Source organism: Penicillium riverlandense, assembly GCF_028828495.1.
Source record: "Penicillium riverlandense strain IBT 135883 chromosome Unknown utg000003l_segment0_segment0, whole genome shotgun sequence".
NCBI lineage: Eukaryota > Fungi > Ascomycota > Eurotiomycetes > Eurotiales > Aspergillaceae > Penicillium > Penicillium riverlandense.
Window position 1 is genome coordinate 3,008,476 of NW_026643196.1, and position 25,339 is coordinate 3,033,814.

The 25,339-nt window shown below is 51.9% G+C and overlaps 10 protein-coding genes across 10 annotated transcripts; 7 read left to right on the forward strand and 3 right to left on the reverse strand.

Annotated features, from left to right (window-relative positions):
- Nucleotides 1-162: 162 nt before the first annotated feature.
- Nucleotides 163-1,747, forward strand: N7474_004876 (senescence-associated domain-containing protein; the record flags this gene model as incomplete). The annotated part of the gene is made up of 2 exons (XM_057196291.1): nt 163-787; nt 846-1,747. The coding sequence occupies 2 exons, from the start codon at nt 163-165 to the stop codon at nt 1,745-1,747; spliced, it is 1,527 nt and encodes a 508-aa protein (XP_057053687.1).
- A 1,893-nt stretch (nt 1,748-3,640) lies between these two features.
- N7474_004877 (putative serine/threonine protein kinase (Kin4)) lies at nt 3,641-6,595 on the forward strand (the record flags this gene model as incomplete). Its single annotated transcript, XM_057196292.1, has 1 exon — nt 3,641-6,595. One exon carries the CDS (start codon nt 3,641-3,643, stop codon nt 6,593-6,595), a length of 2,955 nt encoding a protein of 984 aa, XP_057053688.1.
- A 1,089-nt stretch (nt 6,596-7,684) lies between these two features.
- Nucleotides 7,685-10,026, forward strand: N7474_004878 (glycoside hydrolase family 31 protein; the record flags this gene model as incomplete). Its single annotated transcript, XM_057196293.1, has 4 exons — nt 7,685-8,453; nt 8,521-8,633; nt 8,691-8,913; nt 8,981-10,026. 4 exons carry the CDS (start codon nt 7,685-7,687, stop codon nt 10,024-10,026), a joined length of 2,151 nt encoding a protein of 716 aa, XP_057053689.1.
- A 206-nt stretch (nt 10,027-10,232) lies between these two features.
- dus3 (tRNA dihydrouridine synthase DUS3) lies at nt 10,233-12,505 on the forward strand (the record flags this gene model as incomplete). The annotated part of the gene is made up of 3 exons (XM_057196294.1): nt 10,233-10,423; nt 10,474-12,369; nt 12,424-12,505. 3 exons carry the CDS (start codon nt 10,233-10,235, stop codon nt 12,503-12,505), a joined length of 2,169 nt encoding a protein of 722 aa, XP_057053690.1.
- Nucleotides 12,506-13,232: 727 nt separating this feature from the next.
- N7474_004880 (putative BAP31 domain protein) lies at nt 13,233-13,943 on the forward strand (the record flags this gene model as incomplete). The annotated part of the gene is made up of 3 exons (XM_057196295.1): nt 13,233-13,343; nt 13,396-13,499; nt 13,562-13,943. 3 exons carry the CDS (start codon nt 13,233-13,235, stop codon nt 13,941-13,943), a joined length of 597 nt encoding a protein of 198 aa, XP_057053691.1.
- Nucleotides 13,944-14,349: 406 nt separating this feature from the next.
- On the reverse strand, nt 14,350-15,594 carry mdm12 (ERMES complex subunit MDM12; the record flags this gene model as incomplete). The annotated part of the gene is made up of 1 exon (XM_057196296.1): nt 14,350-15,594. The coding sequence occupies one exon, from the start codon at nt 15,592-15,594 to the stop codon at nt 14,350-14,352; it is 1,245 nt and encodes a 414-aa protein (XP_057053692.1).
- Nucleotides 15,595-19,935: 4,341 nt separating this feature from the next.
- Nucleotides 19,936-20,247, forward strand: N7474_004882 (uncharacterized protein; the record flags this gene model as incomplete). Its single annotated transcript, XM_057196297.1, has 1 exon — nt 19,936-20,247. One exon carries the CDS (start codon nt 19,936-19,938, stop codon nt 20,245-20,247), a length of 312 nt encoding a protein of 103 aa, XP_057053693.1.
- Nucleotides 20,248-21,439: 1,192 nt separating this feature from the next.
- N7474_004883 (uncharacterized protein) lies at nt 21,440-22,120 on the forward strand (the record flags this gene model as incomplete). The annotated part of the gene is made up of 1 exon (XM_057196298.1): nt 21,440-22,120. The coding sequence occupies one exon, from the start codon at nt 21,440-21,442 to the stop codon at nt 22,118-22,120; it is 681 nt and encodes a 226-aa protein (XP_057053694.1).
- Nucleotides 22,121-22,493: 373 nt separating this feature from the next.
- N7474_004884 (oxidoreductase, short-chain dehydrogenase/reductase family) lies at nt 22,494-23,448 on the reverse strand (the record flags this gene model as incomplete). The annotated part of the gene is made up of 3 exons (XM_057196299.1): nt 22,494-22,908; nt 22,958-23,272; nt 23,333-23,448. The coding sequence occupies 3 exons, from the start codon at nt 23,446-23,448 to the stop codon at nt 22,494-22,496; spliced, it is 846 nt and encodes a 281-aa protein (XP_057053695.1).
- A 543-nt stretch (nt 23,449-23,991) lies between these two features.
- Nucleotides 23,992-24,879, reverse strand: N7474_004885 (O-methyl transferase B; the record flags this gene model as incomplete). Its single annotated transcript, XM_057196300.1, has 3 exons — nt 23,992-24,012; nt 24,079-24,323; nt 24,384-24,879. Coding segments are annotated over 3 exons (762 nt in total), but the record flags the coding sequence as incomplete, so codon positions are not given.
- Between the last annotated feature and the right edge of the window lie 460 nt (nt 24,880-25,339).

A 25,339-nucleotide genomic window follows, 5' to 3' on the forward strand; every position in this document is an offset into this window, starting at 1 on the left:
GCTGTTCTTGTTTCTGTCATATATTTTACTGGACTGTTCTTTGGTTCTCTTGTTTATCCTTGGATTCGCAGTGAATCAGGCTTACGACGTCATCGCCTTATCCGCCTTATCAACCAACCCACACTGACTTGGAGAGTGACACTCTCCCCTCCACTGTTAACTATGGCAACACATGATCCCCGCCTGCTGTACAGTGTCAACAACATTCGCGCATTCCACCTACAAGATGGCGAAGAGCAGGATCTCACGCCATCGGGCCCTCAGACTCTGTCCTTGCTAATGGTCCCTACCAACACCCCGGCACCAACGACATCAGGCACCGAAACACCAGAGGAGGACTTCTATCTGCACTTATACCTCCCTCCAGAGCTAGATCTGGCCCTGCCCGCCACCACGCAGATCTACCACCAACCACCTACCAGCTACTTGATCCCCCGCTGGGATATGGCACCAGACGCGGGCGCCTTCATTCGAATCCAATTCCCTAGCGTCGGCACGGGACCGGATAAGGTGACGCAAGATGAGATTGATACGTTTGAGACAATCTTGGCACAGTGTACTGCCTTCTTGGAACACGCCGCACCGCCCAAGAATCGTGGTCATGCTGCATACAATCCAGCCGACTACAAGCCGGGTGAAGGATATATATCGTCGAACACGGATTTCAGTCCTGAGAAAGGGCATGGCCAGATAGTTTTGGTGGACGAAGAGGACGGAAGCGTGGTCGGCGAGCTGGGAGAGGGGTATGACCTGGTGGAGGACCCGGATGTGAAGCATGGATCGAAGAGTGAGTATATCTGAGTGACAGACATTATGATTCGCAGCTAACAGCTTTCGTTCCGCAGGACCGGTGACAATTGAACTGCCCTCCGATGGAGAAGGCAACCAGGTCAGTGTGAGCAATGTGTCTGAAGAATATTTGGCCATGTCCCGGCATCCGGCGTACCAGGACTCGACTATTGTCCAGACATCAGCCATGGCATCGCGCCTTGTAGTCACCGGCACATCGAAGCTGGCCAATGTCATTGCCAGCGGAGCCGAGAGCTTCGCCAAGAAGACCAAGCCGAATCCGAAGCCACTGACCTTCTCCGAGACCACCCACACGCGCATCCGCAAGATCGGAACCTTCTCGAACGGCGCAGCGGATCTCTCCTCCCGGACCGTCGGACAAGTTGGCAAAGTTGCGCAGAACATTGGCGCATCTCTTCGGGGCAAGGAGAAGGATTCCAACAAGAAGAGCTTCGACAAGAGGAACCCACCACCAGACTATAAGCCTGGCGTGCTAAACAAGTCAATGATCGCCTTCTCCACTCTCGCCGACGGGCTCGAGCAGAGCGCGCGCACCATTTTGTACTCCGGATCTACCGCCGCCAGCTCGATGGTCGGCCATCGCTACGGCGCAGAAGCCGGCAGCGTCGCCTCCAACCTCACAGGCGGCATCAAGAACGTGGGTCTGGTGTACATCGACGCCAGCGGAGTCAGCCGGCGCGCGCTGCTCAAGTCCGTGGCGAAGGGCATGGTGGTGGGCCGCATGCGCGATGGACAGCAGGTGGTTGTCGGCGGCGGTGATGGCGGACAAGTTCCCTCTGGTGCTCACACCGAGATGGAAAGTGGGCCTTCGGGCCTGAGAGCTGCTGCGGACCCAGTAGCTCGCCGCCCATCGCCGAATCCCACGCCGCCTCCGGCGTACGATGCTTCAGGGACGCAGTCGTTGGGCGGTACGCCTATGTCGGGGAGCAAGCGATAGTCAACTTGGTTGGTTCGTTCGTTAGTTAGCGAGTACATAGCAAATACCAGGGCGGCAAATTCCTTCCTCGCCTGTCTGTATGCAGCGCACCGAGGAAGTAAGAATCCTTGTTTCGGCTGAGATACGCGCCGCAATTGCATTGGCGGCTGATGAACCCTAATACAGTAGCCCGCCCGGCCGTTGACCAGCCCATCACCCATTGGCCCTGGATCGACGATCGATTAGGGAGTTATGCAATTCATATTGGTCAGACAGACTGCGTGCCAACGCATCAGCCGCTTTGACAGTTGTCCGTTGTGGCCCACAACACCGCGAGAACCGATTACGCTCACTCGCCAATACCCAGCGGTCGCTATCGGGGGAACCGCTGGGTCGACCACGATGGCTCCCGTGGGATGCGGGTCCTGCAAAACCAGATCGTAGATATTCGGAAAATAGGAGGCAGTCGTGGTTGTTTATTGTTATGATTCATTAGACGAAACACATAACTATTATTGGCAATCAGACTGGCTAGCTGAGCAGAACTTTTACAAAAAATCATCAACCATTTCTCTGCAATCTAGATGACGATCGGCCCTGGTGTCCACTGCACCACTTTGAAACGGCCGGTGCAGCCCTGGCGATGCCCCTTGAGTGACCTTGTTGGCATAGTGATGGTGATGATTATTGCGAAGATTATGGTAATTGTGATTCTCCATGGATTTTCTTATTGCTGTGTAATTTCTGGTAGTTAGTAGTTCCCTCACAGTCGTGCCCTGCATCAGACACATGTACACCGACAGGGGCCTCGGTCGGACAATCGAGGCAAGGGAGGCAGAGTAGTAAATACCCGTGTCGACTGATCATTTTAGCTGTGTATTAACTAGCCGATTGATCATACTCGATAGTGAGTAGTTCACTTCTAACTCATGTGCCTGAGAGAGTAAACAATCCATCCCAACTCGGACCCTCTCTCCCCCAGACTAAGCGGCACTAACTCGCTCCCTCCCTGGCTCGGATCGCTTCTCCTTCTCCTTCCCTCTCTCTCTCCCTCTCTCGTCCTCTTCCTTTCCCTCTTCCCTCTTCCCTCCCCTTCTCTCTATCATCGGCCGTTTTTCTTTCCTTTCTTTCCTTTCGTTGCTGGGGGTTCTTTGTTGTGTTTGCGTCCGCCAACACCTACCCCGACCCCCTTTTCTTCTCCGTCGCCCTTCCGCCCCCTGGTTCCCACCCCTCGACGATGCCCATTGAGCAATCGCTGAGTCGCAATCGCGTCTAAGACACCTGCAGCGTTTGCTGTCGCACTTTTTTCGTCTAGGAAGGGGGAATCTCAACCGGCCTCTTTTGTTTCTGGTTTTCGTCTTTCTTTCTTTCGGTTCTTGTTTTGACGCGTCATTCGCTGGACCCGGTCGCGCGCCCTGTGTTTTTGTGCATTCTGATCGCTGCTGCGACTTCTCCTTTGCCTCCATTGGTGCATGAGGAATTCTTCCGATCGATCTTGACCTGTCAGTCTCCCTCATGCTTGATATCTTGTGGCATTTTTCCACATTCTTGCCGATAAGTTCCCCACCAGGAATGCTCTACTGACGTGCGAAACTTGGCTATCTGCAGTGCGCCCTCGATTACTTGACGATTCGACCGCTCACCTAGTGTGGTCGGCCACTCATTTAGAGGAGGAATCGTGTGTTTTAAACAACCACGCGCCCAAATCGTGTGCACATTCGTCGTCCTGCCAGCTCCCCCCCCCCTTCCGTGCCGAGTGCTCACAGAAGCTGCGGGCTGTCAGACAAGCAGGCCTCGTCAGGGCTTTGCGGAACACTAGACAAGGTGTGTACGGGTAGAGCACTGAGGCGCGCGAGACGCGGTCGCTAATTTCTCCACAGCCATTCCCGGCCAGTCCCTGCAGCTTCTTCGGCTATGAGCACTCCGCGCCAACCGTCCTTGCCTCTCCCCGCCCACGCATCGCCTGTCTCTTCCTCAGCTCCGTCCCCTAAACATGCACGTCCCAATTTTCCGGATGTGTTAGGCGCGCCGCCGGTTCCGCCGCCGCGAACATCGTCCACCCACCACCATCGCAGCTCGAACGGTGCCGGCTCGTCGGAAAAAGTCTCCGGTTCGCGGCAAGGCAAGAGTCGCTCCGACCGCAAGGAAAACCGCGACCGCTCACGCGACGATCGGAATGGGAAGAGCAGGTCACGGCGGCAGGAACCTGTGTCGGAGTCGAGTCGGGAGACTAGTGGGAAGTCAAGGAGCCCCAAGTCTGACATGGAGGACGCTTCTGGTCAGCCATTGGTCAAGGAGTCGAGCGCAGTTATCAATGCTGTCGTGGTCAGTGACCCTGTCGTGGACCGAGAGCGGGAACAGGTGCGCCAGGCGGGCGCATCGCCTGCAGGCTTTGTCGAACCGGCTGTTTCGGAGGATGGTGGCCGTGCTGCTGGACACCGCAGCCGCCATGACTACAACAATGGGAACACGGTCAAGCGCAAGGAGACCACCTTTGGGCACTACATTCTCGGACAGACCCTCGGTGAGGGTGAGTTTGGCAAGGTAAAACTGGGTTGGAGGCGCGATGGCAGCATCCAGGTGGCCATCAAGCTCATTCGGAGAGAGTCGTTGGGGTCCAATCCCTCCCGGCTACCGAAGATCTACCGCGAGATTTCGATTCTGCGGGATCTTTCACACCCTAACATTGTGCGCCTTCATGAAATGGTGGAAACGGACCGTCACATTGGTATCATCCTGGAGTACGCCTCAGGAGGAGAGCTCTTCGACTACATCCTAAACCAGCGGTATCTCAAGGACAACTCTGCACGGCGGCTGTTTGCACAATTGGTATCGGGTGTTGGGTACCTGCACAAGAAGGGCATTGTACATCGAGATCTCAAGCTGGAGAATCTGCTGCTCGACCGCAACCGCAACATCATCATCACCGATTTTGGGTTCGCCAACACATTCGACCCAGCCGATCAGCTCGACGAAGAAATTGAATACAACCTCACTAACAAAGAATACGTCAAGCGGAAGCGGCTGGATAAACCTAACGCCAATGGCCTGCGACGAGGTGACTTGATGCAAACGAGCTGCGGTAGTCCTTGTTATGCAGCCCCCGAACTGGTTGTCAGCGATTCCTTGTACACCGGCCGCAAAGTCGATGTTTGGAGCTGCGGTGTTATCTTGTACGCGATGTTGGCTGGATATCTCCCCTTCGACGACGACCCGGCAAACCCAGACGGCGACAACATCAATCTTTTGTACAAATACATCGTCACCACACCTCTCACCTTCCCGGAATATGTTTCCCCACATGCTCGCGATCTTTTGAGACGGATATTGGTCCCTGACCCCCGGAAACGAGCAGACCTGTTCGAGGTTGCCCGCCACAGCTGGCTGAGCGAGTATGCGCATATCGTTTCTCATATCACTAGCAGTACGACCAACGTTGCGGACATTGCCAACTCGACAGTACCCGCCGAATCGCAAGAAGCACCGTCTCTCAACCGCAGTGCCTCTGTTCGTGAGCCACCAAAGTCACACCATGGCAACGTTGCGCCTGTTGGTGGTCTCAGCCATCATTCAGGAGATGTCTCGCAGGAATCACCAACCGAGAAATCCAAGACACCTCGAGACGCCAAGCGGAGAACAGTCCAGGTCGAATATGTTGCCCCTCAATCACAGACTGCTCGAGAGTTCGGTGAGTCTTCGAGTCGAGGCCCTGCTTCACCGCAGGACGAAACGGCTACCTCAGACCGTCCCGTCTTGCCTCGGGCAGCCACAGACAACGCCGCAGCCACTGGAGTGCAAACCCGGCCCACCACAGGTGGCTCGATGGCCTCTTTCCATACTGGCCGCTTGCCATCTCGAGGCTCTTACGGTCAACCCGTGGCACCCACGGTCACAGCCACTAACACGCAGGCTCGTCTGGCACAGCCAAGGAGCAAGCAATTAATGGATCTTCAAGAGTCGTCGGTTGGCCGCCCCAGTGTACAGCAGTTGCCGTCCTCTTTCAACCCGACGCCTCGCCAGGACCCACCGAAGGGCCACAAGCGGTCGAGCACCGTTTCAAGCATTGGCGAGAAACTATTCGGACGGTCCGGCTCGATCTTGGGTGGACGCGGTCCACAACCGAGCGCACCCCGTACACGAAATGACAAGCGCTACCCTCCAACCAGCATGAAGGAAGCTCTTCCCAGTCAGGACTCTCGATCGTCCATGGATTCAAGGCGCTCCATGCAATATTCGCATAGCCGCAAGACTAGTCAGGCTGGTACTGAGGGTCGCTCCCGGCGGTTCTCCCTTCTTCCACCATCTTTCTCCTTCCGACTCTCCTCTTCTGGTCGATCGCAAACATCTGAAGATCCATACCAGACACCTCGCACTGTGGATCCTAGTGGCCAGCAACGACCAGCAACGGGCCCAACCCAGTCTACCCGCAACCGTGCAACCAGCTACGGAACGCAAGACGCTATGGGGATGGTCAGCGAGGGTCACGGAGAGGATATATCTACCAATGAGCCGGTCAGCTACGAAGCTCAGATCGAGCAACAATTCGCAGTGCTCGGGTCCCAGTTTAACGACCAGGGTGTGTCGTCGGAGGACGTACACAGAGACCAATACTCAGGCAATCACTATACCTACCAGTCGACACCGAACTACTACGATGACTACAACAGCGGTTACGACAGTCTGCCCCGCCAGTCGATGCAGGCTGGTCGGTCTGGTCGTGGGCCTGGCGTCCTGCAGAAGAACAACCGCAAATTCGCCGACGCCTATGAGTATGAGCGCGATCCGTCACATCATTCGGGCAGCTCTGGCGCAGCGCGCAAGGTTATGGACTTCTTTCGGCGACGTGCCAAGTCCAGGGCTGGTGATTAACCGGTAGATTCTTTGGATCTTGACCTGGATCCTCGGTCTTTGCCGGAGTCGGGGTGTTGAGTTATTGTTCTTGTTCTGTCACAGAAGACCAGATCATCCATCTCAGCCAACTTACACGGTCCCGATTACCTTCGAAGTTAGCTGCATGAGTCCAGCAATTCCTTTAAGCTTTGATCTTCTGAGAAAAAGATTTCAAGCTCCTAATCCTCAGCTTGTTTGGATACCATGTGATACCCACAACTGCTTTTGTCCCTGTCCTGTTCCGTCTTGTCTATGCATGGAGCTATCGATTTGCCTCCTTGTTCGAGGTGATTGATTGCCTGATTAATTATCTAGCATCCTGTTTCGATTTTTCTTTTATTTCCTTTGTTCGAATAAATTTCCCCTTGCTTTTAATGTCCCTTGTTTCTTTGTGTGTGTGTGTGTGTGTGTGTGTGTGTGTGTGTGTGTGTGTTTCTTACATCTCCTTCTTCTGTCATCATTATTATCCTCTGGCTGTAAAGTGAGGATCTGCCTTGTGTGTTTTTCTCCAAGTTGTTCAGAGAGCATTTCTTAATTTCCTCTGTATGTTGGCTTTGTGTTTCTTAACTTATGTAGGTGAATTGTCTCATACGGGAGGATTCTGTCAGGATAGTTGAACTCGTGAACCCCCATTTCCCCCTCGGGACTTGTGTTTCGATATACAATTTCGCCGAATCGAAATATCACACCGAAAGGAACCACTCCATTGCCTACCAAGACCCTGTTTCCTGGAACAAGCCCCCTGTTTGTAATCACGGATATTAACTATAGTTAACTAATGTAATTCAGGCTGATTCAATTGCCGAAAGCCTTCCCCCGCACAAGGATTCAACAGTGGAGCTACTAAACCTCGATCGAGGGCATTGTCGGATCTATACGGACGGAGAAACTCGAGAGGATTCTCGCCAGACTTACTACAAACATGCGAAATACCTGTCGATCTCAGCTCTGGCGGAGTTTCATTTCCCCTGCCTATCATGTAGACCGAAGTTCCAGCTCCAAAGCTCTATTTATGCAGCTCGACTCATTCCCTGGGTACAACTTGCTCTTCACACAATTGCAGGCATCATGGGGCTCCTATCCGCGCTTCTGGTCGCAGTGTCTTGCGCCAATCTAGGTGCTACCAGCGGCACACATGAGCTGTTCTCGCTCCAGTTCCACGACAATGGCGTCACAGTCCACAACTCGGCAGTTCTGGCAGGCCCATCGAATACCTCCACAGTGCCCATCTCCGCCTCCGAATCAGGCACCATTGCACACAATGGCGGCCACATCAAATGGCAGCACCTCAATCCACAAGTCGTGAAAGTCACCGTCGACAGCACCTCCTCCTTCACAGGGGCTCGATTCACCACTGCACCATCAGACCTGTTCTACGGCGTCTGGGAATACCCATGGTCGGAACAGATAACCAACAACGGTGTCGAATTCCAACTCCTAGGCGCCGGCAACGAGGTCGGTATAAATTGGTCCAACGCCCGCGCGCCCTTCTTCCTCACATCAGCCGGGTACGGCGTCTACGCCGACACGAACCGCATGGGCTCCTTCGATTTCTCTGTTCCGGGCCAGGCCCAGTTCGTGTTTAATACCACCAGCCTGGTCTACTATATTATAATGCCTGCCGCCAAGGGTGATTTCAAGTCTGTCATCCAGGAGTATACAGCCCTCTCGGCGAGAATCGAAATGCCTCCCGATGCCGGGTTTGGGCCGACCTTTTGGTCGGATGATTTCGAGGAGGACTTCCATCGTGGCGTGCATAATGCTCAGGAGAATTATTATGATGTTGTTAATCATCTCTACTATAATCGCATTCGGGCGACTTCGTTTTTTGCGGATCGTGAGTGTTTATCTATATCCGGGTGGTTGGTAAGTGTGAGCGAGATGCTGATGGATTCTTATCTTAGGGCCGTATGGAACCGGAAATATGTCCTGGGGCAATTTTGACTTTGATCCCAAGTTCTATCCTACTCCTAAAGAGTTCATTGCCAATTTGACCGCGTGGGGATTTGATTTCCAGGTGGGTTCGCATATCGCAGAGACCAGTATACAATGAGTCTAATATGGTATGTTTTAGGTTTGGGCTGCCAACAGGGCCTTCCTCAATACGGAACTATACAATGCATCTATTGCACACGACTGGTTGTTCCCGGGTTATACTGCAGAGAACTTCGAAGGACCAGCCCTAAACCTGTCCATCCCGAAGGCGTACAATTACTTCCTTGACCGTCTTTCGGCTTTTACCGAGCTGGGTGTGAAAGGGTATAAGATCGACCGTGGCGAGGAGGGAGAAATGCCGTGTAAGTGTCTCCTTTACATACAAACCCGAAAACCTCCAATCTCATCACAGTCCCATCACAATCACAGTCTACGAGCAAAACATCCAACAGCCACTCTTCGAGGACCTAGTCCACACCAATATGAAACGCACCTGGGGCTCCAACTTCTACAACTTCGCCCGCTCAGCATTCGACCGCTCCCGTGCCCGAACGGCAGTCTGGAACGGCGACTCGCATTCCAACTTCCAAGGGCTGGCCTACACAGTCGCCTCCGGCATCCGCGCGGGCTTAATCGCCTTCTCACAATGGGGCTCTGACACAGGCGGCTACGTGCGCGAGGGCAACGAGCCCACTGAGGAACTGTGGGCACGGTGGATGCACTTTAGCGCCTTCTCGCCTGTGTACGAGATCATGATTGGAACGGGCCACACACCCTGGTACGACTACTCTTCGCGACTGGTGTCTATCCTCAAGCAGACGGCCAACTTCCACACTTCGCTCATTCCCTATATCAAATCGTGTACCTGGGAAGCAACCCAGACCGGTATCCCGGTTATCCGGGCGTTGTTCCTTGAATATCCCTCGGATGATAGTCTGGCTGTTCTCAACGCCACAAATTCGTACGCCTTCGGTCCGTCCTTCCTGGTTGCGCCTATCATTTCAGCTGGCGGCCAGCGAGACGTCTACTTCCCGCGCGGAACGCGGTTCCTCGAGTATTGGAACAAAACGGCCGTTTATGAGGGTGGGAGCACGGTGAATGTTCACCATGATCTGGAGTCTATTCCTGTGTATGTCCGCGAAGGAGCCATTGTGCCCCGCGGAGATATTTATCAAGGAAACGCCAAGTGGGTGAAGCATTGGCAGCCGCATGTGGTTATCGAGGTGTTCCCCAGCTGGGATGTCAAAGAGTCTCAGTTTGAGTATTTTGGTGGAGACCAGACGAGCAATGGGGGCGTCTCTATTGTGATGCGCACTGATCGGGAGAAGGATGAAGTAACTATTTCCCATGGGGATCTGGGAGTGTCGGCTATGTTGGTGGTCTACGGCAAGGAGGTGAAGAGGGTGTCATTGGAGGACAAGGCGGGCAGTGTTTCTGTCTCGGGGGTGAGGAGTCTTTTTACGTCCGGGAATTAAAGCGATAATAGTAGATAGCAGGAAAGCGAGTGGATGGTATAAGAATCAATATTTGAGGACGGTATACTTCCGATGCAAACAGTGCAAACAGCTCTCCACATCTTCAATTTTTTGCGATATCCAGTGGCCATTGTCTTCACCTTTCCTACGTACCTCTAAAGTTCGGACGATTGTGTTTCAACCGTCAACGGACAGATACACCAGCCATGGTCTCCGAACCTGCACCGGTGCAGACCCCAGCGGTCGACAATGCCGCGCCCGCAGATATCCCCAAGCGCGACGCTGCCAACGGCAACTCCGGTGTCGAAGAGCCTCCCTCCAAAAAAGCCCGGCTGGAAGAGGTGAGAGAGGATACGCGCGATCCGCGCGACCGAGGCATTGCGCCTATTAAAAAAGAGTACAATATTCGACCTTCCAGAATTGTGGACTGTTGCTCACAAAGCCTAGATACCTACTTCCCCCGACGCCCAAACCTCAACCCGCCGAAGATGCCAGTGGTGCTGACGATGCAGCAGAATCTGCATCGCATGCAGAGCGCGAGGATGGGAAAAAGGGAAAGAAAAAGAACAAAAACAAGGGCCAGAACACGAACCGGAGTTTCGGCAGGTCCGAGGATGCAAAGAGTCTTTGTGCCTCGAGGATGTTCGCACCCGAATTCTCGCCAGGTGAATGCAGATTTGGTGATACCTGCCGACTCGAACATGACCTGCGCACATACTTGAAGGAACACAAGCGGGAGGATCTCACGACGTTCGGTGGCCTCTGTCCAGTCTGGGATGCCCTTGGGAAGTGCTACTCCGGTTGGAGATGCCGTATGGTTGGATCGCACTCGAAAGAGAGAGATACCGAGGATGGTCGGAAGGAATTGGTTCTGGTGGAGGACGAAGCCCGCAAGGAAAAGGCGGTTCCGCGCGTGCCGTATGCGACTGCCGATGGGCTGGTGAATATCGTTTCGTATGATGATAAGCTTGCGCTGGCAAGAAAGAGGGAGAAGACACCTCGGGCGGATGCTTATAACAATTTCCTCAACGAGACGAGTCGCGAGTTGGAGAAACAACTTCATAGCCGATCCCAGGCCGAGCGCGAAGGGGCTGAGCAAGCCGAAGCAAAGGAAGAAAAGGAGGAGCTCCGGGCTCAGTTTACCGAACCGCCTTTTTTGCCTTCGGAGAAGAGACGTATCTACTTTGGTCCGGAGACTCCTGTTCTGGCACCTCTGACTACGCAGGGCAATATGCCCTTCAGGCGGCTGTGCGGGGATCTAGGAGCGCAATTCACTTACTCGGAGATGGCGATGAGCATGCCGTTGATCCAAGGCTCAAAGTCGGAATGGACCCTGCTGAAGGCGCACGAGTCGGAAATGCTTCCTCCAACTATCACCCCTGGCGACAACATCGTCCAGGATTACGACAACGCCAAGGACTGCAAATTCGGTGCGCAGATTGCTGCTAATAAGCCTTGGCAGGCACTCAAGGCCACGGAGGTGCTGTCCAAGTTCACTCCTCATCTGCGAGTCATCGATTTGAACTGCGGATGCCCGATCGAGCTTGTTTTCCGCGACGGAGCGGGATCAGCTCTTCTAGACCATCACTCGAAATTGGAAAAGATCATCCGCGGTATGAACACCGTGTCGCAGGAGATTCCAATTACTGTCAAGATCCGCATGGGAACGAAGGACAACGCTCCTACTGCGCAGAAACTTGTCGAGCGCCTTGTTCTGGGAGGCTACGAGTCAAGTGTCCTGGATCTTGGGCCTCCCGGAGCCGCAGCTATTACTCTACATGGACGGAGCAGGCAGCAGCGGTACACAAGACGGGCAGACTGGGGATATATCGCGGACTGCGCCGCGCTCATCAAGCGTCTGGGTGAAAAGAAGGACATCGTCACCGACACCATCCGCGAGCCAGACGCACGCCATCAGCCCAATGGAGGAAAGACATACTTCCTCGGCAATGGTGACTGCTACTCCCACGTGGACTATGATAACCATGTCAACAATGCCGGCGTGGACACGGTAATGGTAGCCCGGGGTGCGCTGATCAAACCGTGGATTTTCGAGGAGATCCAGACGGGTCAGTACCTGGATAAATCCGCCTCGGAGCGCTTGGGCTTCATCGAAAAATTCGCCAAGTACGGTCTGGAAGCATGGGGATCCGATGAGCATGGAGTGGGCACGACTCGACGGTTCCTGCTGGAATGGCTCAGCTTTGCCTATCGCTACACCCCCATCGGTCTACTCGAGTATCTTCCTCCGCGTATCAATGACCGACCTCCGGCTTTCAAGGGGCGGAATGAGCTGGAGACGCTCATGGCCAGTGGAAACTACAAGGACTGGATCAAGATCACGTAGGTTTTTCGCCAATTGAAAGTGTTGGCCTCGATACTAATTGAGTGTTATAGGGAGATGTTCCTGGGCCCTGCTCACAAGGACTTCAAGTTTGAGCCCAAACACAAATCGAATTCGTATGAGGCGGAGGGTTGAAATGTGTCGTGCACATACATACCAAATTAAGAGAGCATTTTGAGCAGCAAAGAGCTTCAAAGAACGAATAAATTCCATTCTTTTACTTTGTAGAATCGGCTGGGAAATTGTAACAAGTCAACCGAGTGACTAATAATGAGTCCGGAATCCCACAGGATTCATTCTGGCCATCATTCCATAAATATAGATCGAAAACGTTGGCGGTCACGTGCGTCTCCAGACGATGACGTCTTCTGGCCAAGTTGTGGAAGTTCCCCCATCAACGACCAGCTTTTCTGCTTTCCTGCCTTTTTTTCCCACCTCGCAGTTCTCTCCCACGCCCTTGCTGACCACGACCAGCACTGTATTTCTTCTAGACCGGTTCGTGCGCAGCTACCTCTCCGCCAGCCGATTTCGCTTCTTGGGCATTTTGTTTACTTGTTGTCCTCTAGCTGTCAAGCTTCCTTCACAGCCCGCCCCGTTTGGCTCCAACCACAACCTCAAGCTTAGACGTCCGACCTGTCCCTGCGACACCATGACTCTCTACTACAGCCTTGTATGTTTCGCCTGCGCTCCCCTGGAATCTCCCCTCCCATTGCCCAGTCCGTCTTTTTGTTCCCGGCTATCGCTGCAGCCTGGTGCCCACTGCGGCCTGCTCCACGAACCCGGGCACGTCCCGTACCTCTCACCCTGAACCATGGACTAAACTTCCCGTTTTTCACAGGTTTTCCTCCTCTTGGTGGTGGAGATGGTTGTCTTTATGGCACTCATCGTCCCTCTACCCTTCACCGTTAAGCGCAAGCTGTTCGCCTTCATCTCGGAGAGTCCAGTGATTGCAAAGCTGCAGTATGGCTTGAAGGTAATAAATGCCTGCTATACCTTATATGAAGCAAATCTGACTAGGGTTCCAGATCACATTTATCTTCATTCTCATCCTGTTCATTGACAGCGTCAACCGCGTGTACCGAGTGCAGCAGGAGCTGTCTGCGTTCTCCAAGGACGGCCATGGTCTCGGGTAAGCAGTGCATTTTATTATCGGAAGACACGTATTGACTTCTTTTTTCTTCCGCTTCGCAGAGCCGCCCACCTCGGCACCGACCGTATGGAGGTCCAGGCCCGCAAGTTCTACTCGCAGCGCAACATGTACCTGTGTGGTTTCACGCTCTTCCTCTCCCTGATCCTCAACCGCACCTATATCATGATCCTCGAGGTCCTTCGCTTGGAGGACCGCATCAAGCTCATGGAGGGTGACAAGAGGGCCGGCGGCAAGGACTCCGCTCGCGTCGCGGAGGCGGGTTCGGTTGGTGAGATTGGTCGTCTGAAGGAAGAGCTCGAGGCCAAGGACCGCGATATTGAGACCCTCAAGAAGCAATGCGAGGGCTTGACCCGCGAATACCACAACCTCGGCGATCAGGTCGCCGGCAAGAAGGGCGAGCGGAACGACAAGAAGGACTCGTAGAGATCCTCTTGACGCTTGCACTGTTTCGGTATTATGCACAATGGTCGGCTATCGGTTCCATTATGAACTCAAGAGTATCTACGCTTCTCTTTGAGTTCAAATTCTTGTCCACCAACAACCGGGTCTTCTTGGAGAACCGAATCATAAGTACCGTTACTGGATTACGGCCTTGTTTGCTGCTATAGGGGAGCTCGGGACGCGGTAGAGGTTGAAGTATTGTGTTAGGAGCTGGAGGATGATACAGAGGTTATCCTCGCATTTATTAAGGATGCATTGATAGTTGACGTGGAGGGAAATGTCTTGCATTCTGGAAATTAAATCTCGGGTCATAAACACCATTTGCGTTAATTCGTAATTAATACATCGGTTGATCTAGAATCGGGTGGGGAAAGAAGAATAAGAAGATTCATATAAGAAAGGTCCAGAAGCTGGGATAGACCAATTCCTCCTCGAAAATGCGCCGCACCTGCGCGAGCACAAAGCGTTCCACCTTGCCAACATTTTTCAAGACCTGCTTGCCGTCCTCCTTGCGACCAATCTCGCTCTCGACCCGAATCTCCTGCAGCAGACCCCCCTGGCGTTTCTGATCACCGCCAGACCGAGGCCGGCCATCTTCGCTGGGGTTCTGGCTCTGGGCCTCCGAGCCGAGCAGCGCGTCTGCGTCCTCCGACGACAGAAAGCAAAAGTGGACGCGCTTGCGGATATACGCGACGACGGCCACGCCATCGAATGTGATGCCAGTGACGTTTAGCTTCAAGGGCAGGCCCACAAAGCTGGGCATCGGGTAGTCGAGCAGAATCTCTGCTGTCAGAGACATGCGCACATCACCTGCATATTTGGCGTGGCAGAGCACCTGGAAATCTTCGGGTCGCCGTTCGCGCATACGCGGCGGAATGGGGAGCTGCTGTCCTGCTCCGGGGAGTGGCTCGGACAACTGCTGCTGTGCATCACCCATATCGGCGCTGTTGCGATTTGAGGCATTACTGCCTGTATGGTGTGTGTTTGCCGTGGAGGGTCGCGATGCGGAGGTGTTGGACGTGTCGATATCGGTTTCATTTCGCATGTTGGACGTACGGAGCCCAGATTGTCTCCTGCTCCCTGCGCCGGAGTCGGACCACCCGCTTGCGAACTGGTTGCCGCCTGCAACGGCCGCGAGTGGTGTTTGCGTGCCTGATAGCCCGCCCAGCGACATCAGGTGGTACCCGAGCGTCGACGTGCCGCCGGGGATACCAGGTGTACCGGCGCGGGGCATGAAATGGTGATTCAAATGGTCGCCCAGCGGTAGCGGGGAGCGGAGTGCGGAGGGTTGGAATTCATTGCCGGGGTATTGAGCTTCTTCGAAATCGTGCAGGTCGGAGTGACGGCCCGTCCATTGGTGGCCGTGCTCGGAGCTGAGATCCTCAGATGCCGCAGAGGTATCGGTGTCATCGTCGTCTTCTTCGTAGAAATCGGCAAATGGCTCGCAGAAATCTTTGATGTCGAGATCTGGCGCGATCGTCCCGAACTCGAACGAGTGCACCTGCACGGACCGGATGAAGCGTGGTAGAGGCACTTCCTGGAATTTGTCGTGGACGAATGAGCGGATGCGCTCCGCCAGTGCCTCACCGTCCGGGCCAGAGGTGGCGGCGCCCCAGTCGACTTCGATGGACATCACATCTGCGTGGGTGAAGCTTGGTCGTCGAGGCGGCGGAGCTCGTGGAACTCAACGCGGGAACACGTGATCGCTCACCCTGAAAACAAAAACAGCCATCGCTACTTTCGGCAGCTCGTAGATTGCATGATGTAAAATAATAGAATAATCAAATAATTATGTTACTCAGTCATAACCATGAAAGAGACAAGCCTCTTTGGGCCATGTCCACTACATGTGCAGGGCAATTTCTGGATATATATTTGAAGTATAGTTACTGCATCGCACATTTTAACTCCCGTAAACTCCGTAGGAAGGAACAAGAGGATGATCACCGATTTCCTAAGAACATTCGAGTGTTAAACCCGATCTAAGCACTCTAATCCTGATATCAGCCGACCGACCGCGTACGTTACATTACGATGTGAATCGCTAAGACAGCTCTTTGTTTTCGGAGATCCTAGACCTTTTTTTTTTTTGCCGGACTTCAGTGCAGTCATCACACAAACACCAAAGAAAAAGAAGATCTTGACTCCTTCTCAAAGTGGTAAACAGCCCTAGCGTTCCTTGTTCCTTGACTTAGCCCCATCTTAAGGTGGGCGGGACCCAAGCTAATGCACGGAGTTTCGGCCTTAAACTGAACTGCCGCATCACACACGCCATGGTTGCATGCCTGTCTCGTCACTGGCGTCGATCGACGATTTCATGACCCCAGAGCCCTCTCGAGAGTTTAGGATGGAATTAGCCATTTGAAACAAGGAAGGCAAGACATGTTGGGAGGAGACGTACCTCTTACAATATCCTCTCAATTATGAACAAAAAGTATGGAGTATGGAGTGTCCTTCGGAGGGCAGTGAACTCCTGACGGCACTTTGATGACCCTTGCTCTCCGCTCGCGTACATCGCGGACCTTTGACAACGGCCTACGGACGCGCATGCCTGGCTTAGATCGGTCTCCGAAGATCCCTGCAGCGGCTAATAAGCCACGAAATCTTTTCGTTCTTCTCCCAGCTGCGCATTTGTCGACCCCCCACCGAAACCCACCTTTCTTAAATCCAATTGGATGCCTAACAGCCGTGATGCGAATACCCCTGCTACAATTTCACACCTATATGACGTTGCCCGCAGGTTTAAGCTGCGTGACTTGCTATTGAAATGGTATCCATCGCTGATCACGGCAACGGTCCTGGATGAATCACAATTTCAAATTAATTGGGCTCGAAATCGAGCCGCTACGCACGACCTAGCAGTAGAACAGGAGTGATGGACATCTTCTCTATTTCGGCTTTTCAGGGTCATTTCAACACGGGTTAAGTATGAACCAGAAAGTGGATGGGCAGGAAGCTGTAGGCCAGACAAAATGGAATACTGCTGTTGACAACTAAACAGACGTTGTACCCCAATAAAACCAGTTTAATAAACCATTAGATTATGAAAACACAAAAATCGAAACCAAAAAGGGATAACCGAATCCCTGAAAATGAATTCGAGCAACAAAGAACGATCCTAAAGGGGAAGGAAAAGAGCGAAGCCACCCCAGACACGGAAACGCCGCCTGCAAGCCACTCAGTGCTAACAACAGAAACGATCCAGCATTTTTGAAGCCCGCTAGCAGGACAAGACGTCGGGCGGGCTGTCCGTGAAAACGGTCTCAAGCAGACTATAACCCCGCACGTGCGCTTCTCCTGGCGCTTCAACTGTCTTCTTAGCGAAAGGAAATGCGAACGAGATGATCGCTTCAAAACTGACTTTGGTTGATGCCAAGGGCAGTTGTACCCGTCTCGTCGACGGATGTGCTCCTTGATACCGGGGCAATCTGTTGTTGCATATTTGGCACAGCGAATTAACCCCCTTGGACGCATTAGCTATCAGCTTGAAATGAAAGAGAGTTGCCGAATCTTACCCCTGTTTTTTCTCACAGCCACAATCATAGATGTAGATGTACACAGAGCACATTATGGTGGTGAGGAAAAGCAGCAGGTTAAAATGGAAGCTTGGATTGCCCGGAAAGGGGACCCAAAGCGAAGAAAATGATCAATGTGTAGGTTGGCTTAGAGAAAGTTTGAGGAGGGGAATAGAGACCGACTTTATAAGATTTTGTGCATGCAGTTTAAATCGGCAGACTATGCGGCGCAGTCACACTATGGGGCGTAGGGCAACGGACCGTTTAAACTCGAAATAAATCAAGCCGTAGATTCTGCCCGTGTATGCCCACTCGAGTCAGTGCACATGCGCTGTTATATTTAACGGGCGAGTCAGTAGTCTCGTCCATCCAAAATTGTGAAGCGACAGAAGCTTTCTTAAGTTGGAAACTCTTAAACACGGCGCGCATCCCAACAAGGCAAGCTGCCGGTTGCGCTGATCGTTATGGCAGATGGATTGCAAGGCCCTGGCTGATAATTTAGAAACAGAGTAGCGGCCGATGAATTGTTGGGATGTAGTTGGCCAACTAAGTCTCGGATTGTTCTCCCCTGAGGGAGCACTTGACATCATACCTGAAAACGCTTAGTGCGATGCCCGGGTTGCATATCCAAAAAGACCAACAATTTCGCCTCCTGGCAAATAAGACTGCACGCCAGACCAACTTTGGGGCCATATCATACTAAAGCAGGGAGATATAGGAGATATAACCATGGCCAGGCGTCTCCTTACCACTATCCCCTTGGTGTGAGTTTGACTTTACAGGCAGGATGGGACTTGCCAGCGTTGTCTGGTTGCAACTTATCCGGCTTTAGTGAATCATAAAGAAATTTTTTTGTGGATTGGGCTGCCGAATGCCTCCTTGGTTGGGAATCATAGAAGCCGCAAGCAGAACCGCCTCTGGCAGGCTTAGAGCAAGCTGGCTAGATAAACACCCTTGCCATTGGGTCCAGGAGCCAACAGAAAGTCAAAGCTTGGGCATGAATTTTCAAATGCTACATTGATATCGACCACCTCGCCTTTTGATGTGAAAACGGATGGAACTCACAACGGTGCAGTTGTGGAATCTACAGGCTGGAAGCGATCAAATTGCTGCGGGATGCATGGTAACGAGGCGTTTCCGAAATTATTGAGAAAGGCATAACAAATATGCCGAGAGCTAAAACAGGAAAAAGGGCGAAGCTATGACCACTCCTATTATTCTAGTTGAGCGTCTACCCGCATAAGCTGCATGCAATACCGCCAAGCGGTATCTTTCCCTTGTGGTCTAGACCTGGTAGTATAGCGGCGCCGCTTGAGAACAAAAAAGGATATGTTATCCGCCTTTGAGCTGTTTGTAGGGCGAGCGACTGGCATAGACGGGGTCTGTCCCTATATACTCAGCCACCCTAGCACCGGGAGATCGACTCCAGGGCGAGCACCCAGCGACTATTAATAGGAAGTCCCTGCCCCAAATTAAGCGCCGTTGGTTTTTCAGTTGGTTTTGTTGTGCAGCAGTGTTGTGCCACGTGAATCTACTTTTACTTCTCGGCAACAAGGAAATCAGAACACGAGCAGCGATTATCTTTTTATTCTCACATGCGCTTCTTTTCTTGAGAAGCCGAGATCAGCCATTGGTACTCGGGTAGACGCGAGCGCTCACGATAATCATGATGTCATGATAATCCCTTTCCCGCAAGACGTAAACAAAATATGCGGGGCCCCCTTGGGAAAGAGCCGGAGCAGCGTGAATGCGGCCTATGAATGGGCGCAACGCGGCGGATTGATTGGTTTTGGGGCAGAACGACAAGAAACCGGAGCTGAAACCAGCAACTGCATAGCCGGAGCCTGTGAGAACCCACTGCTATCGCTCACCGGGTCCAAGGCCCCGCACCCGAGGTCCTAGAGTTTCGGTTTGCGACGGGTCTTGTTCTTTTTCAAAACAATTATTGCTTAACGCTTGGCAGGCAGTATCACATATTTGCTAGGGCTCTGAAAATGACCATGGGACAGCCCAGGCCGATCCTGGTACGACTAAAAACTTCGAGCCAAGAGCTCAAAAAAAAGAAATGAGCAAGACTTATCCAATAGTGACGTCTTGGCCGCCTCAGGATCCCCCTTTTCTGGGGCGATCTAGCTACATGTGAAGCTTTCACAGTTATCGACTGGGGCAGCTGACCTGCATGACCTTCGGGTATCCACCTATTTTACTGTTTTCTTCCCTCGGTGGACCATTATGTATGATGTGCTGGATCGGCATGATTCGGGCTCATGAATAATACCAACACGCCCCCCCCCCCAACGTTCCTATTCGGCCCATCTGTTTTGTGGATATATAATTAAGATCGAATCTCCCCGTTCGATTCCCAGTCTCAGCCGTGTTTTCCCCTGCCTGTACCAACAAGTTTCGAAGGCAAAGCAGCATCCCGTCCCTTTACCCCGAAGACACAAAACCATCTTAAAATGTACACCCAGACCCCTACTCACCGATTCCTGGTCCTCTCGGCTCCCGAATCAACCCCAGCGGCCTCCAGCCACAGGTTCCTGGTCCTATCTCCCACTGAATCCGGCCCAGATCCTCGAGCTTGGGAAGACCAGTCGTCCCAACCGAGTCCCTCCAACCAAAGCCCAACCATGGGGCCTTCATCCCTGCACCGAACCAGTCGCGCTCTGTCTACTTCATCAGTAGACTCCCAGCTTAATGAGCCTACCTCGACGTCTCCGAGCGACTTCCTCTACCTGGGCCACAGCAGGTCCAAAATTGCTCGGACATGAACAAATCATCAACTCCGCGCATTCCCATCATGAAGCGATTGCTGCATCTTAGTTTCTTTTTTTTTTTTTCTTTTTCAGATTGTTCACTTTACGACTTTGGCATCTCGGATACCCACCGATTGACAGCGGTGGAAGGGAAAATGGCACTACGGGGTTTCATGGCGCTACCTGACTCTTTTCATGACTATTGAACACTACCATTTTGATAACGAAGAGAACATATGAACTACCATCTAGTTATTATTAGCAATTCAGTCAACTTTCAAGTGTTTCCACGTCTACGTACTAGCAAAACCCTTTGGTGTAGTTCTACTCCACCCTCAACATGCAGCAATTGTAAGATGACCCGCGCGAGGTAGGTTAAACTTCCAACACTCGCCAAGTTGTTGCCAAGATGATTGCCAGGCAAGTCTTGGTAAAATCTAAAACAATGAGTACGAATTCTGTTCCAGAATATCATGATTTTCGGTGTTGCCAGTCCTGCCAAAAGTCCTATTGAAAATCCACAAATGACTTCTGCGTTCTGCCTGCTGACCGGTGTCTAGCGTTGGGGGACACGCTGGCAAGAAAAGTGGACACTTCGTTGACCGGCATTGCTGTTTGAGTAGATCGGTGAGCTCTGGCTTTGTAGATCTTCGTTTTTCCCCGTGGCATTTTGAGACCCTGCGCTTCAGGATCTAGACTCCATCTTTCTGCTCCTTCGACACACAGAGCGACTGTGATTAGATTAAGGATATGGGGGTTAATTTGGTACGCAGTACATATGGAGGGAGACATGGTTTCTTTTCCTTTACAATACGTCCGTAACACTCTTCGATTGTTCCTCGGACCCTAGTTGCCAAGACAAACTAGTACATACTGTAGGTAGTCTATTACCCTTGGTAAGTTTTACCCTTGGCAGTTTCAGTAGGTTTAGTGGTCCGCTCATCTGTAAACTCAGCTAGAAGATCGATCCCGTTACCTCTACCTAATCACGTTGTAGATTCTCTAGATCAGCCTTCGCGGATTTTGACCATATGTGGTCTAGCGCATAACTTTCCTGAAGCTGCACCTTCGACGCCCACGTGCTGTCTTGATAAAACAGATTGACCGGACAGCCTCTCCAGCTTCATTCTCTCCATCCGTTCCATCCACTTCGATCGCAGAAATAGTAACATTACCTCTGTGTTCTCCCAATTACCCCTCTGTCAAGATGGCGACAACTACATCGCCGATGGACTCAGACACCCTCACGTCGGATATTACGGCTGCCACAAATCTTGGCCAAGGGCATTTCTACGAGCTCGTGTCAAAAGGGAAGCTTCAGGCGTACAATATCCTAAGACCCGCTCCTCAGGCCAAGTCTGTGTACTACATTGAGACCCACGAGACTCTCTCGAAGCACAAATTTGACCTCATACTCCACCAAGGAGACTCTAAGGACGGAGAAGTCCTCGGGGTGGCGAAAATGCATCTTCGCGGGTTCACTATCGGGCTTGGAGATCCAGCCGGAGAGATAGAGGGCAAACAGATGATATGGGAGAGATTAGAACGTCCAGAGAAGTATAGTCACAAGATATACTATTTCGATTTCGGGACCGGGGCACAGAGGATGACATACACATACCGGAAATCACATGGTGCACTAGGGAGGCTGAAAAGCATGGAACTCCGCGCTGGAGGCGTTGATGAGGAGGATGGGCAGCTCCAGGCAAAGTGGGTAGGAAGCAGCTCTTGGAAAATCAAGGAAGGTAGCTTGCTCATCGCATATACGGCAAAGAGCGAACAAGATCACAATCCACCTAGTGACGAAGAGACTAAGAAGTGGGAGATAATGGTTTGTTTGACCACGTTTGCAATCATCGAGAGTCAGTTCAGAAGGAGTAAGGGGTAAGGGTTTATATATGAGGACGTCGCGAGTAGCTAGGAATGAGGCCGCTTTGCTTAGTAGAATATGATTGTAAATTTCATGTTTCACCTAGCAGTGATTTCCGTGAGGGGCCGTTTTCTGTACTATTGCCCATCATACCCAAAGAGTTGTCTCGAAAGTGCCCTCATAGACGTTAAAAGCTCTCAACAAATCCCCTAGTACAGTACGAGCACATGGAGAGATGGCCACAAAATAAAGCTAGCTTATACCGGTACTTGAGAGTGTAGCTAAATATGGCCTTTTCACCTGGCCTTCAATCCCTCAAACAGCGTGATAATGCCCGGGCAATGAGGGCAGAGAATCACCCATGGCTGTGAATCGATATGATCAGCAGCGTTTACAGTCTCCCTTTCAGGACAGCCCCGCCGTCTGTTGCAATGACCGCTCCATTCAAGTGGCTACCCGCCCGGGAGCTCAAGAACACAACCAGTCCTGCAATGTCCTCTGGCCGGCCCAAACGAAGATTGGGTGAAAATTCCTCTAGATGCTTCACGCCACCCTTAAGTTCCATCAACCCAGAGGCCATTTTAGATGGGTAAAAGCCAGGGGCAATAGCATTGGTTAGGATGTGTCGTGGGCCCAGCTCAACAGCCAGATTCCTTGCCAGATGAATCACAGCGGCCTTGGAGACGGAGTAGCTGGGTGTGGCATTTTCACCGATACTGCCAATTCCGATACCGGCGACAGAGCCGGTAACAATCACGCGAGAGGGGTCGTCGCGAGTTGCCTTCGCGGTAAGAAGAGGGGCGAATCTAGTAGCAGATGAGTAAAAGTCCTCATTACGGTAGATGAAAAACATACTTCTGGACACTGTAGAAAACACTCTTCACGTTCAGGTCCATGACTTTTGTAAAGGCCGACTCAGGGTGCGTGTCAAACTTTTCTCCCCAGGTCGCTCCAGCGTTGGCAAAGAGGATATCGACATGGTCAGTTGTCTTGCTCACTTCCGCAACCAATCGGTCCAGCTCGTCCATGCGCGAGCTGTCAGCAGGCACGGAGATTGCTTTGGCACCGGGGCGACGATTTGGGATTTTGTTCAAAGCTTCAACAGCTTCATCGCAAGCTTGCTTCTTTCGCGAGGTGATATAGACCTTGGAGCAGCCGGCTTGGAGGAGACTACCTCGGTAAGAACGAGTTAGCTCGAAGAATTGACAGGTTTGAAAGTACTGAACATACCCTGATGCAGCATGAAGACCCAGACCTCGCGATCCGCCGGTCACTACGGCAACTTTGCCGGTAAGGTCGAAAATGCCTGGGAAGTTGTCGAGCTTGACCTGTTCTTCGGCAGACATTTTGTTCGAGAACTTGACAAATTTGTATAGAGAAGTGGTTTGGTTGAGCTTTGACTCGGGCTCTGCTGGTACTTGGGGTTGGAGGGTAGATAATTCTCTTTTTGTTTGAGGTTGGAAGAGCTCCTATTCAAATTGCCGAGGCTCCTCAACATGTCTGGGCCGAGCGACCCCGCAAACTGGGGGTATTAATAATCACATCCTCGTCAAAGGGGCGATTTAGGCATTAATTCATCATTCAGAGAGTTGATTCGCAATGTCCTCAAACTGGTGATTATCTCCTGAAACTGACAGGAGCGGGTTATCATTGAGTGGCCTGTAGGTGGGAGGTGGACATCGAGTGGGCCATTCTGACAGCCGCCAATGGGGACCAATTTCCAGCCATATTACCCTGCCGAGCTTTATGGACGCGGACCCCGTTGATAGCAGGATTGATCTTTTGGTTACAGCTAAGCGCATTATCTTTTACATTCACCACATAGATTTCTCTCAATGGTCATTCCATTTCGTACTGTGTCGTTTCTTTCTGTCATCCTTCCACGTACCACTTCCAGCGTTTTCCTGCTGCTAAATCGGAACGCATTCGATTACAGAATTACACCTCGAGGAGTAAGTATATATCTTTCTGATCACCAAGCCTGCCTTTTCCATCAAAGTATGCCATTGCCCCGCTGTGCGCTCTTGCGAGGCCATCGTTGTCATCATAGTAAGGTCAAACTGGGTAGCCTGCCAATGGACTCCCAAATCAGGGAGAACCATGTCATCAATGAGAATGACAGAATCAGACCCAAGGACACAAATAGTGTTCTTGAGGATAGCCACAGCTTGTTCATCTGTATAGTCGTGCATGATCATCCGAAAGTAATAGATCCGGGCTCCTATTTTACGATTCGTCAGATTAGCCCATTTTCAAGACATTGAACCCTATGTGAGAATACCTTGAACAACCTGGGGTTGAAAGAAATCGAATTTCATAGGCTCCACGCCTGGATGCTGTATAAAATCACTGGCATCGACATTCAAGTCCTGCACAATGGCAGGGTTATGAACCTCGGGCAGTTGCTTCTTTAAAGCGACGGCTTGATGACCTAGTCCGCCCCCAACGTCAACAAATAGAACCTGTTGTGGTTCTAAATCACGACATCGTTCATCTATGGGGTAGACGTCAAACCACGATTGCATTCCTTGCTGTTCTGCCTCCATGTATCGGTGCATGTGGCCCAGTCTCTCTGGTTGAGTCAGTGCCCAAACAAATCCTGGTACATCCATGTTAAATGCCTTCTGCAGAGGAGTATTAACTGGACTCTTAATGTCTTGGTACTTGTTCTCCGCAAGAAAATCCGGCAAAGCGAAAATAGCAGGCGCAATGGTATCCACACTGTTGCGTTGCGTTGTCAGAAGGGGGCGGAACTCATCCAATAAAAGTGAAACCATACTTATGATATATAGCACTCTGAACTCCCGGGTCACTCAAATATTTGGTGATGTTATTTGCTGTGAACATGTCTTTCTCGGTCTCTCTGATGACACCCACGGAAGCAAGGTACCGAAGTATGCGGCCTTGGATGCAGAAAGTCAGTATGAGCAATAGACTCTCTCGTTGTTATGAAGCCTTTATTTTCCTCATAGTTAAGACTAGAAGAAGGTCTTACCAAGTAGAGTTGGGGCTGCGCCGGTCTCCCCAGATAGCTCAGCGACGCTCAAAGGGGTTTCAACCTCGCTGAGCCTATTGAAGATTTTCAAGTCCAGGCCAACCCGAATAAGCACAGGTTGGAAGTGCTGTTTTCCGAATATGGTAATTAGGACTGGAGGAAATACTGGGGAAAAAATCAATCCGTGCAACATACCATGTAAGCTATTCTCTCCATTGTATCCCGTGATGACTCGAGTGATG